Source organism: Saimiri boliviensis, chromosome 2 (assembly GCF_048565385.1).
Source record: "Saimiri boliviensis isolate mSaiBol1 chromosome 2, mSaiBol1.pri, whole genome shotgun sequence".
In the NCBI taxonomy this organism is placed as follows: Eukaryota; Metazoa; Chordata; class Mammalia; order Primates; family Cebidae; genus Saimiri; species Saimiri boliviensis.
In genome coordinates this window covers 205,007,408-205,019,894 of record NC_133450.1, presented here as the reverse complement: position 1 = coordinate 205,019,894, position 12,487 = coordinate 205,007,408, and the positions used below count along the sequence as shown (strand labels likewise).

The window sequence follows — 12,487 nt, the reverse complement described above, 5'->3', positions numbered from 1 at the left end:
AGTTGCTCCAGTGGCACAACCATAGCTGGTCGAGAGATCCCTATCCTCTTGGTACCAGGCTGAATGGGCTCTGGGGCATTTTTTTCAGCTGAGCCCTCCAGAAGAGGTGGAAGGTAATAAAAAGCCATTTAAAAGGAAAACATTAGGTGATGATCAGTCCATTCTCAAATATCCAAAGCAACAAAGGGTAACCATGTGGCTTATCCTTGGTAGGAAACTCAAAAGTCATTTTTGGCCATGTGCGGTGGTTCATGCCTGTAATCGCAGCACTTTGGGAGGCTGAAGTGGGTAGATCACTTGAGGTCAGGAGTTCCAGACCAGCCTGGCCAAATGGCAAAACCCTGTCTCTGCATGGTGGTATACACCTGCAGTCCCAACAACTTGGGAGGCTGAGGCAAAAGAATCACTTGAACCCGGAGGGTGGAGGTTGCAGTGAGTGAGCAGAGATTGTGCCACTGCACTTTCGCCTGAGCAACAGAGCGAGACTAGGTCTCAAAAAAAAAAAGTCACTTCTCGCCCTTGCATGTGAAAGCGGAGATGCCAGGAGAGCTGACCCAGCAACTTTGAGGGGATCAAGTTGAGAGTGCAGAAGTGGAAGCAGCAGTACTCCTAAGGTGCAGGAGGATAGGTGTTAGCTGAAAAGGAGTGGAAGGAAGGAGCTTTAAGAAGTAGAAATAACCCTCATTGTATATAATTGTCACACAGGTTTGTTTTTAACAACATTGTGACAATTACAGTAAGTTAAAAAAAAAAAAAACCCTCTGGTTATGGGGTATGAGAACTAACTAAATACCTTGTAGATAGGTGGGGTGCTGGCTCATGCCTATAATCCTAGCACTTTGGGAGGCTGAGGAAGATTGCTTGAGGCTAGGAGTTTGAGGTCAATCTGGGCAACACAGTGAGACCCCATCTCTACAAAAAACAAAAACAAACAAACAAACAAAAAAAACGGTGTGGCGGTGCATGCCTATAGTCCCAGTTACTTGGGTGGCTAAGGCAAGAGGATCACTTTAACCCAGGAGTTCAAGGCTGCAGTGAGCTATAATGATGCCACTGCACTCCAACCTCGGTGACAGGGCAAGACCTTGTCTTAGAAAACAAATGAACAAATAAACAAAAACCCTGTAGACAAACTTGGAAATAGTTGATGTCATTTATTTATTTATTTTTTGAGACAGAGTCTCTCCCTGTTGCCCAGGCTGGAGTGCAATGGTGTGATCTGGGCTCACTATAATCTCCACTCACTGCACTCTCTGCTTCCCAGGTTCAAGCAATTCTCCTGCCTTCAGCCTTCTGAGTACCTGGAATTACAGGCACTCGCTACCAGGACCTGGCTAATTCTTGTATTTTTAGTAGAGACGGGATATTACCATATTGGCCAGGTCTCAAACTCCTGACCTCAAGTGATCTGCCCACCTCAGCCTCCCAAAGTGCTGGGATTACAGGTGTGAACCACCACAACTGGCTGATGTCATTTATTCTTTTGGGGGAGTTGAGGAAGTTCTTAATTAGCTGTTTGATATCCCACTTAAAATGTACCTTAACCTTACTAAGTTGGGAAATGACACAGATTCAGCAGAAATAGTTGAAAAGTCTGCCAATTTTTTTTTTTTTTTTTTTTTTTTTTTTTTTTTTTTTTTTTGAGATAGAGTCTCTGTCACTCAGGCTGGAGTGCAGTGGTGTGATCTCGGCTTACTGCAACCTCTGCCTCCTGGGGTTCAAGTGATTCTTCTGCCTCAGCCTCCTGAGTAGCTAGGATTACAGGCTCCCAACACCACAACCAGGTGATTTTTGTATTTTTATTAGCGATGGGATTTCACTATGTTGGCCACGCTGGTCTCGAACTCCTGACCTCAGGTGATCTGCCTGCCTTGGCCTCCCAAAGTGCTGGGATTGCAGGCGTGAGACACCGCACCCAGCCAAGTCTGCCAATCCTAAGAATATAAAACCAAGTATGAGATTATACAAATTAGATCTCTTGATATTTGTATATAAATAAAACAAAATTAATTCTTTATAAGTAAATAATAGGCAAAGATATTATAAAATTAATATGGAAACTAATCAGAAAAGCCTTACAAATTTATTAGTAAACTACTCAAGGGAAATGTCTTTTTTTTTTTTTTTCGCTCTTGTTACCCAGGCCGGACGGAGTGCAATGGCGCGATCTTGGCTCACCACAACCTCCACCTCCTGGGTTCAGGCAATTCTCCTGCCTCAGTCTCCTGAGTAGCTGGGATTACAGGCATGTGCCACCATGCCCAGCTGATTTTTTGTATTTTTAGTAGAAACAGGGTTTCACCATGTTGACCAGGATAGTCTCGATCTCTTGACCTCATGATCCACCCACCTCGGCCTCCCAAAGTGCTGGGATTACAGGCTTGAGCCACTGCACCTGGCCTTGGGAAATGTCTTTAAATGATCATCACTCACCTGTCACTGTTCAATTAGGATGACCGGTTGCTGTTTGGTGTCAGCTGTTTTTACTAATATCCAATTACCTGTTCAAGTTCCTTTCCCTTGGAAAAAAACACACGGTCTTTGGAGTCAGGCAGATCTGGTTTTACATCTTAACTCTGTATTGAAGAGTTGGCTGATCATGGCTAAGTTTAGTCTCTGGACTAAAGGGAATTGGATTATATTTGCAAGTTAATCTAGAGAGAATTAGGACTTATATTGAGCCATCCTAACTGGGAGCAAGGTATGTTTCCACATTTACTCAGTGTCTACTCAAGTCTTCTGTTTATTTATGTACTGTTATAAAGATGTGTCATCCTTTTCCTCCAGGTACTGCACCTTCTGTTGTCTGATTTCATTATGAGTTATGCTATTTTCCTTAAAATGAATTGGGAAGTTTTCCATTTTTTTTTCCCCTCTGGAATAGTTTATATCACGTTGGAATTATTCCCTTCCTTTAAAGTTGGACATTTGCTCAAAAGATCATTTAAGTTTCACCCCTTTAAGGAGATGATTCTTTGACAACGTTGTCAATTTCTTCCATGAGTTTGGGTCTGTTTATGTTTCTGGCATTTTCCTGAGTCAATTTTTTATAATTTATATATTTTTCTAAAAAATGTATATTCGGTTTATATGTTACACATATTGGCAGAATGCATATGGAATATTTGCTTACATCTCCTCTGGGGCTATAGGTTATATAATCTCAGGTGATTCTGATTCCTAATTTTGGTTCTCATTCTCTTTTTAGAGGTTGATTGGCTTGGGTCGTGAGTTTTATTACTGTTTTTTTTCCCCCGAGAAATGAACTATTGGGTTTTAAAATTGTTTTTCTTTTTCTAACTCATTAATTTCTCCTTTTGTTTTTATTTTTCCTTCTCCATTTTCCTTTCTCTCTCTCTCTCTCTCTCTCTCTCTCTCTCTCTTTGAGACACCCAGCTCTGTCAGCCAGGCTGGAGTGCAGTGGTGCAATCACAGCTCGACTTCTTGGGCTCAAGTGATCCTCCCAACTCAGCCTCCCCAGTAGCTGGGACTACAGGCATGCACCACTATGCCTGGCAAATTTTTGTACTTTTTGTAGAGACAGGGTTTTGCCATGTTGTCCAGGCTAGTCTTGAACTTCTGGGCTCAATCAATCTACCTGCCTTGGCCTCCCCCAGTACTGGGATTATTGGTGTGAGTCACTGTGTACAACCCATATTTCTGTTAAATTGGTTATATTGTTCTGTTTCTAAATTCTTGAGTTGAGTGCGTAACAAAATTCAATTTATTTCCATTATTTTCTGTTTGATAATAGAAGTCTTTAATGATTCTTTCTCCCTTCCAGATTTGAGCTTTGGCAGAATTCTTTAGGCATCGATATGTGTTTCAAGGCATGATATAATTGCTATTCTGATTTTGTGTTTGGTGGAATAATTATTTATGAATGTTTTAATATGTGTTCTCTTTATGCTTACTTTCAAAGCATTATACAATTACTATTTCGATTTCTCCTTTGAATAATTAATTATACGCATTTTATACAGTGGTAGATTTTTTTCTTTGTAACATTTATACTGTGTTGCTACTTTCTAGTTTTATTACATTTTGGCATGTTTTGGGGGATTTATTGACATTTTCTTGGGGCTTGCCATTTGGCTAACTTTGGTAATTTCAGTAGGTACTAGATAATAAGGCAGAGTATTTGCTTGTAAGTGGAGTAAGATCTATCATTAAGTCAACTTTATTAATAAGGTTATTCAGGACTTCTGGTTTTTGTTTATTTTCAACATGGATTGTCGTTTTCTGTTCCTCTTAGAGATTCCTATTAGTTTGTTTCACACATTTTGATGTGATATTTATGTTCATGACTGATATCTTTATTATAGATTCTTTCACTAGTAACAAATGGCTTATTTTAGCCTATTTAATACCTTTGCCTTGAATTATGTGTTGAAAGTAATATTGTTTTCTTGATTTATTTGTGCTTGCATTTGCATGATATACCTTTGTCTACTTTTTTTCCTTCTTGAAAGCTATCTAAATAATATTGCTATAAATTTACTCTAGGAGACAGCATGTATTGAGAACTTCTCTGGGAAAACTTTCATTTTTGAGTAGATAAGTCATCCAATTTACATCATTGTTATTTGTGATATATTTTCCTTTCTTCTGCCATTTTATTTATTTATTTACCTATTTATGTTTGAGATGGAATCTCACTGTGTTGCCCAGGCTAGAGTGCACTGGCCCAATCTTGGCTCACTGCAACCTTGGACTCCCAGGTTCAAGCAATTCTTGTGCCTCAGCCTCCCACAGCTGGTAACTACAGGCATGAGTCACCACGGCCTTTTATTTTTTGCCTTTCAGATACGCTTGAGCTCTGTTGCCCAGACTGGAGTACATGGTGCAACTGTGGCTCACTGCAGCCTTGACTTTCCATGCTCAAGCAATCCTCCCACCTCCGCTCCTAAGTAGCTAGAACCACAGATGTGCACCATCATTTAATTTTTAATTTTTAAAAATTTTTGTAAAGACTGTATTGCCCAGGCTGGTCTTGAACTCCTGGCCTCATGGGATCCTCCCACCTCGGCCTCCCAAAGTGCTGGGATTACAGATGTGAGCCTTTGTGCATGGCCTGTTTTTTCTCTTTTTTATGCTACTTTGCTCTGTCTTTTGTTTTCTTTTTCTTACACAGATTTTTTTTTTTCCAGTGAGTCAGATAGTACAGCTTTTGTTTACTTTTCTACAAGTGATCACATTTTAAAAAGACAAACTCTATTTGAGTGTGTATTTCTTTTTTTTGAGACGAAGTTTCACTCTTGTTGCCCAGGCTGTAGTGCAATGGTGCTATCTTGGCTCACTGCAATCTCCGCCTCTTGGGTTCAAGTGATTCTCTTGCCTCAGCCTCCTGAGTAGCTGGGATTATAGGCATATGCCACCATGCCCAACTAATTTTGTATTTTTAGTAGAGATAAGGTTTCTCCATGTTGGTCAGGCTGGCCTAGAACTCCCAACCTCAGGTGATTCACCCACCTCAGCTTTCCAAAGTGCTGGGATTACAGACGTGAGCCACCGTGCCTGGCTGAGTGTGTGTATTTCTTTTACAACCAGTGTTAAGACTGAAATATTGTTAACTTTTCCCTGAATGAGATAAGGAAGTTAGCATTCCTTTTATTTATAAAACTTCCTTTTATCTCTTCCCTCTCTCCTCTCTTCTGTTATTGGTTTAGTATGGCATTATATTATCAGTTTCTTATTTTTAACATGTATTATCTCTTCAAAGAGCTCACTCTTATATTGATTTATAGAAACCTCGGTAGCGAGAATTTAACCTTGGGTATATTTTTAATAGTTTCAGTGCTTATTGACAGTCCTTTTAAAGCACTTTCTCTATTTTTTTCTCTATTTCTATTTATCTCTCTGTGTGGTGATTTGTTTACCCCTCAGGGAGGGAATGGGATACTTTCTGAGTCCATGATGATCTGAGAATGTCTTTTTGTTGCCTTCACATGTGAATAAGAGCTTGATTGAAGATAAAATTCTTAGGTCATAAACTTTTATTCTTGGAATTCTAGAAGTATTTCATATTGATATTGGGAATTGAAAGCTTTGAAAGAAGAGTTAGAAGAAGATGTGATTTTCTTTTAAAAAAAAAATCCTGGCCAGGTGTTGTGGCTTACGCCTGTAATCCCTACACTTTTGGAGGCTGAGGTGGGTGGGTCACCGAGACTAGGTCAACATGGCGAAACCCATCTCTACTAAAAATACAAAAATTAGCAAGGGGTGGTGTTATGTGCCTGTAGTTCCAGCTACTCAGGAGGCTGAGGCATGAGAATTGCTTGAACATGGGAAGCAGAGGTTGCAGTGAGCCAAGATAGCACCACTGCACTCCAGTCTGGGTGACAGAGTGAGACTGTCTCAAATAAATAAATAAATAAATAAAAATTTGAGTGTAAGCGCTTTGATTTTCAGCTTGCATATTATGAAGGGTTTTTTAGCCATAAAATTTAAGACATTAATCATTTATTAATGTACCCAACAAATGTTTATTGACCACCTATTATATGTCAGATGTTTTTAGGCACTGGGAATTTGATGGTGACACGGAAGTATCATGCTTCATGGAACCTCCATCTGGGTAGTGGGAAAATGTAAATGTTCATGTTTTGCACTAAGTTTTCCTAGTACCCTGTGAGCTGTTGTTGTTTTGAGACTGAGTCTGACTCTGTCATCCAGGCTGGAGTGCAGTGGTGTGACATTGGCTCATTGCAACCTTCGCCTCCTGGGTTCAAGTGATTCTTGTGCCTCAGCCTCCCCAATAGGTAGGATTACAGGCATGTGTCACCATGCCCAGCTAATTTTTGTATTTTTAGCAGAGACGGGGTTTTGCCATGTTGGCCAGGTGCGTTTCAAACTCCTGACTTCAAGTGATCTGCCTATCTTGGCTTCCCAAAATACTGGGATTACAGGTGTGAGCCACCATGCCCAGCCCCCTGTGAGTTTTTGGTCTTTAGAATTTGGTTTAACTATATATTAAGAATTTCTTTTATTACATTTCTGATTATTGCTTTTTGTTTTTTAAAGTTTGTTTTTGTCTCTTCAAATACCCCTATGTGGACTTGCTTGTTTGCCCACACTGGTTTTCCACTTTCTCCTTTTTATTGTCCATGTCTTTTTCCTCTGCCTTCTTTGAATATATAACAAGTTTGTTCTCTATATGCACTTACACAAATATGCATTTTTGCATTTATGTTCCTGATCTTTACCATTTCTAATGCACTTTACATTTTGCTGTTGCACTTTCATTTCCTTTTCTTTGGGTTTCATCTAGTTCCCTTTTCATTTCTGCTTCTCTCCACCAGTTTCCTCTCTGCTGTCACATTCTTTTATTATCTAATCCTTTATCTCTTGTTTGAATCTATTTTAAGAATTTCTATTGAACCGTACAAAACAGATGCTGCCTAATTTTACCATTCTTTTGCTCAATATTTTCTTTTTTTATAAATATGCTCATTCTTTGCCTCCCAAGAACAGTCTTCCTCTCTTTTCTTCTCCTTCTTGGTAGAATCATTTCACAGGTTTTTTTCCCCCCCTTCTGGATTATTTATCTTTAGAAGATAAAAGTTCTGTCTAGGTCTGGTATTTCCCTCATAATAAAATGGATGGCCTTCCCTTTGATCTTCCTTTTTATTGGATAATGTTAGTATGTTTATGTTAGATCTCAGCATGAAGGATTTACTACTGGTTGGGTAATCCAGTGTCCTTTGGGCAGCAGCTGTGAGAAAGCCCACCACCCTGTGCTTTATTTCTGAGCATTTTGCTATGATTGGGGAAGCTGTTGGCCTTGGGCCTGGCTTCTTTATGGGATCACAGCCTCCCAAGGCAGGAAAGAGGCAAGCCCCTTCTGTCAACCCAGGCTCTGTGCCAGATGGTACCTTCAGGTCCTGAGTCTTCTACTTTGAAGTCCTTCCCCATTACTAATCTACAGTGGGCTGAAAAAGGACTATTATTATTACTAGCAGTAGCAATAGTAGTATATATACTATTTTTTAATATATATACTTGATTGCCTATCAGAATTGCCTGGTGAGGTTAGGGGCATGGTGGTTCATGACTGTAATTCCAGCACTTTGGGAGACCGAGGCAGGTGGATGGTTTTGAAACCAGCCTGGAAACATGGTGAAACCTTATTTCTACACACACACACACACACACACACACACACACACGCGCGCGCGCGCACACACACACACACACACACACCCCCCACAAAAATTAGCTGGGCTTGGTGGTGCATACCTGTAGTCCTAGCTAATCAGGAGACTGAGGTGGGAGGATTGCTTGAGCCCGGAAGGTGGAGGTTGCAGTGAACCCAGACAGTGCTACTGCACAGCAGTCTGGGTTACAGAGTGAGACCCTGTTTTTAAAAAAAAAAAAAAAAAAAAAAAAAAGAGAAAGAGAGAGAAGAAAAATTGTCTGGTGAACTCCTAAAAAAAATACAGATGTCCACGCATCACTTCAAATCTGCTCATGTCTGGGTGATTCCGATGTGCAGTTTGGGAACCACTGGGCTAAATGGCTCTAGATGGAGCATGTGTCATTGATTTGTCCTGTGACTTATCTTGATTTTTCCATGGGCTCTAGTTCTCCTCCAATTCTTTCCTTTGAAACTTTGGGACTACATTGCTTTGCTTGGAAGACAGGTTGCACAGTAGGTCTTAGGGTCTTTCTTTAGCCCAGGCTCTTCCATACTACACTAAGCTGAAATGTCTTCATGTTTCTGCCTTGTGTATGGCAACCGACCCTTCTTTCCAACCCAGATGCAAATTTTGACCCATTTTTACTTATTCTCCATCACTTCTGTCAGTATTGGGCGTGGGAAGTGGGAGCCAGATGCCTTTGTTCACATTGCCATCTTACCCTGAATTCAGAGGATAATGACTGTCTTACATGAAAATCATATTGAGATGTAAACTGTGCAGACAGAGACAGAAGCTTTATGTGGCATTTCTTACATACATGCATTTCTTACATGCAAACACTTGGTATTTCTCAAAATCATATGCATATATGTGGCAATTTTTATTTCTGATGTCCTTATGAAATCTTTAAAAGTTGTGAAAATAAAGGAGAGCACATATGATAGGTCTTCAAATTCTCTCTCATAACCATCTTTCTACACTTTCCAATTATAGGCAGGAATATTTTCCCCAGTTAGTTGCCTTGTGCTACATACGTCAGTGATATTGAAAATACTGTGGACAATTCTGATCTTGGTTAGAATAATTTATTATTCTTATTCTTAGGTAGCAGAAACTCTCATGGGAGAAATACACATTAAAGGTAGTTATAAAATAACTTCTCTCTGGTAGACATTTACATCTTTCTCATTGGTAGAAAATTTAGTCTTGTTTGAAATTTGCTTTTTCTTGAAATTTACTGATGTTATTCCTGACTCTCTGTTATTTCTTTAATTCATTAGTAACAAGTCTATCCTTTTAAACTACATTAAGAAAATAGAACATGGTAAGAATGAATTAGACCGAAGGAGGTATGAAATGACTTTTTTCTGTACAATGATTGAAACAAGTCTGCTTTCTGATTATTTTATTGCCTTAGTACTCAGCTGAGTGCTCTTGAAATGCTGTCTGCTGTGAAAGCGAATTTCCTCTTGCTTGGTCATCTACTTTCTGGTCATTTTATAGGTTGGAGTGCACTCTTTGTAGAGTTTAAATCTATAGCCTTTGATTTTTATTCACCACTTTCCTTATTCTCAGACTTTCTGGCTACTGTGAAGCTTACCTTTATGACATTTTACTATGGACGATCCAAATGATAGGATTAATTTTCTAAAAATGTCACAGCTTTCTTTATTAATTTATAGCAATTTTTAAATGTTTCATTTGATTAGCTCAGCAGCCTGTGACGTAAGAAAAGCAAGATGAATTACTTGATTTCACAAACAAGGAGACTGAGGTTCAGTAACTTAGCTAAGGTCATTACAATTGAGAATTTGGAGAGCCAAGACTTGAAGCTAAGTCTGCTGATGCCAGATTTAATGTTATTTGTGTTGAACACCCAACCGGCTCTCTTAAGGTGTCAGACTTTCACTTGTACTTAGCCATTGATGCATTTTGCTAAGATGGTGCAACCTACCTATAACCTTCTCTCTTTTCTTTTAGAGGATGATATCTTAGAAGATGATGGAACGTTCAATATTTCAATATTTAATGAAACTTGTTTGAAATTGAACAGGCATTCTAGGAAAATTGGATCAGAACACATGTACCAAGTAAGGAGATCTCTTACGCTATCCATTAAAGAATTGTGTCATTTAAAAATTTGGGTGATCTCCAAGTACGTATCCAAAGTATTTAAAAATGGATGAACTTCTAGACAGTTTGTGATTGTTGTTTCTAGAGATGGATGTGAGATGGATGTAAGTGAGGTACTAACTTGAAGAAAGATGCTATATTTGGTGACTTGCTATCATTTTCTCTGCCTGGTATTTCAAGCTTATATTTTATTTTAGTGCTTTAAATAATACAGCTTATTGTGCTGTCAGAGTCACATTTGGGCATGAAGTTTTAAGGAACTCATTGCATGGCAATTGGCCCTCATTTAACTTGATTTTTTTTTTAACATCATGAGTAAAAATTGTAAGTAAATCCAAGCAAGAACTGAAATTTATTTTTGTGTCATTTTTAGTACCTAGCAAGTCATCTGGTAGAGATTAAACTCAGTAAGTATTGCATTGATTTTTTTGTTTTTGTTTTTGAGACTGAGTCTTGCTCTGTCACCCAGGTTGGAGTGCAGTGGCACAATCTTGGCACACTGCGACCTCTACCTTCCAGGTTCAAGTGATTCTTGTGCCTCAGTCTCCCAAGTAGCTGGAATTATGGGTGCTCACCACCATGCCCTGAGATGTTTTTATTTTAGTAGAGATGGGGTGTCTCCATGTTGGCTAGGCTGGTCTTGAACTCCTGACCTCAAGTGATCCACCCACCTTGGCCTCCGAAAGTGCTGGGATTACAGGTGTAAGCCACTGTGTCCGGGCCAAAATTAATTAATTAATTCTGTTTACCAAAAGGATATCATGTATTAGGACCTGGAAGTTCCAATTCAAACTAATAGAAATATTTAGGTAAATAGGCAACTACAATATGGTATCATGAGTGCTTTGACAAAAAGTAAATTAATAATGGAATAATAAAAGTAAGTACAATAATAGAGATTTTGTTTGCGTGTATGTCTAGGTACAAATTTTTTTTTTTTTTTTTTTTTTTTTTTTTTGAGATGGAGTCTTGCTCTGTCGTCCAGGCTGGAGTGCAATGGCACAGTCTTGGCTCACTGCAGCCTCTGCCTTCCAGGTTCAAGCAATTCTCCCAACTCAGCCTCCCTAGTAGCTGGGATTACAGGCATGTGCCATCACACCCACCTAATTTTTGTATTTTTAGTAGAGATGGGGTTTTGTCACATTGAGCAGGCTGGTCTCAAACTCCTGACCTCAAGTGATCCACCTGCCTCGGCCTTCCAAAGTGCTGGGATTACAGGCGTGAGCCACTGTGCCAAAACCAAGGTACAATTTTTTAAACCACAAGCAAAGACTATTATACTGAGTCATAGAAAATAAGTAGGAATTAGTCAGGTGAAAGAGCAGAGGAGGGTTGAAGAAGGGTACTGTGGGCAAGTCGAGTGACATATTGGATAACAGAGAAAGCAGAGGGGAGTAGGAAGAGATGAGGCGTAAATCTAAGCAGTGGTGTGATCATTAGGAGCCCTGTATGCTATGCTTTTGAATTTGGATTTTATTTTGATGTCTGTGGGGAGCCATTGAAGGATTTTTTATTTTTTATGTATTCGTTTTCTCTCTTTGCTTTTTTTCCATTTTCTTTTTACTCTGAAGGGTTTTAAGCAGGCAAATGAGATGTTCAAATTTCCATATTACAAAGAACACTAGAGCTGGAAACATATTCAAGTGCCCAAATAATTTAACATATAATAAAGATTAATTTTCAACTCAGCAGAGAAAGGAGATTTATTCGGTAAATGGTTCTGGGACAGCTGATTAGCTTCTTGGTTAAGAAAACCAATGATGACTTCACACTGTACACTAAAATGATTAAAGGGTAAAATTTTTTAAATGTTGCTTTAAGAAATATGTTAGATAAAGATTAATTTGTGTGACAGGTGAAACACTCTTAAACTGACTGGAAAAAAGTCAATATTAAAAAGTGGTTTGCCAAAGGGAATAGACATATTGCCTAAACACACATGAACACTTTATGCCTCCCTTGTAAGTGGTCCAGAAGAATAGGGGACTGCCAGACCGTTGGGGAGCAGCTCCGATGATAGCACAGTCTAGGTTGTGGCCATGGATATGGGTGGCCAAAGTGGAGTGAAGGAAGTTCATAGCATTGAGCTCAAAGAACTCTGAGGCCAACGTTTGATGGTTTATCTGTAAGAATGTTTAAGTTATCCAAGAGAATTCGAGGAGTATGAGAGAGAGGAATCCTTATGAACCAGTTATCAGGTTCTTAGATGACTG

General features: G+C 39.2%; 1 protein-coding gene across 6 annotated transcripts in view; it reads left to right on the top strand.

Annotated features, from left to right (window-relative positions):
- SUSD1 (sushi domain containing 1) overlaps window positions 1-12,487 on the top strand; it is a 150,959-nt gene that overhangs the window by 66,400 nt on the left and 72,072 nt on the right. For all 6 annotated transcript variants that reach the window (XM_039475228.2, XM_074395177.1, XM_074395175.1 and 3 more), the window contains one exon: window positions 10,122-10,231. In XM_039475228.2, the coding sequence (XP_039331162.2) occupies window positions 10,122-10,231 (110 nt within the window). The remainder of the gene's footprint in view (window positions 1-10,121; window positions 10,232-12,487) is intronic.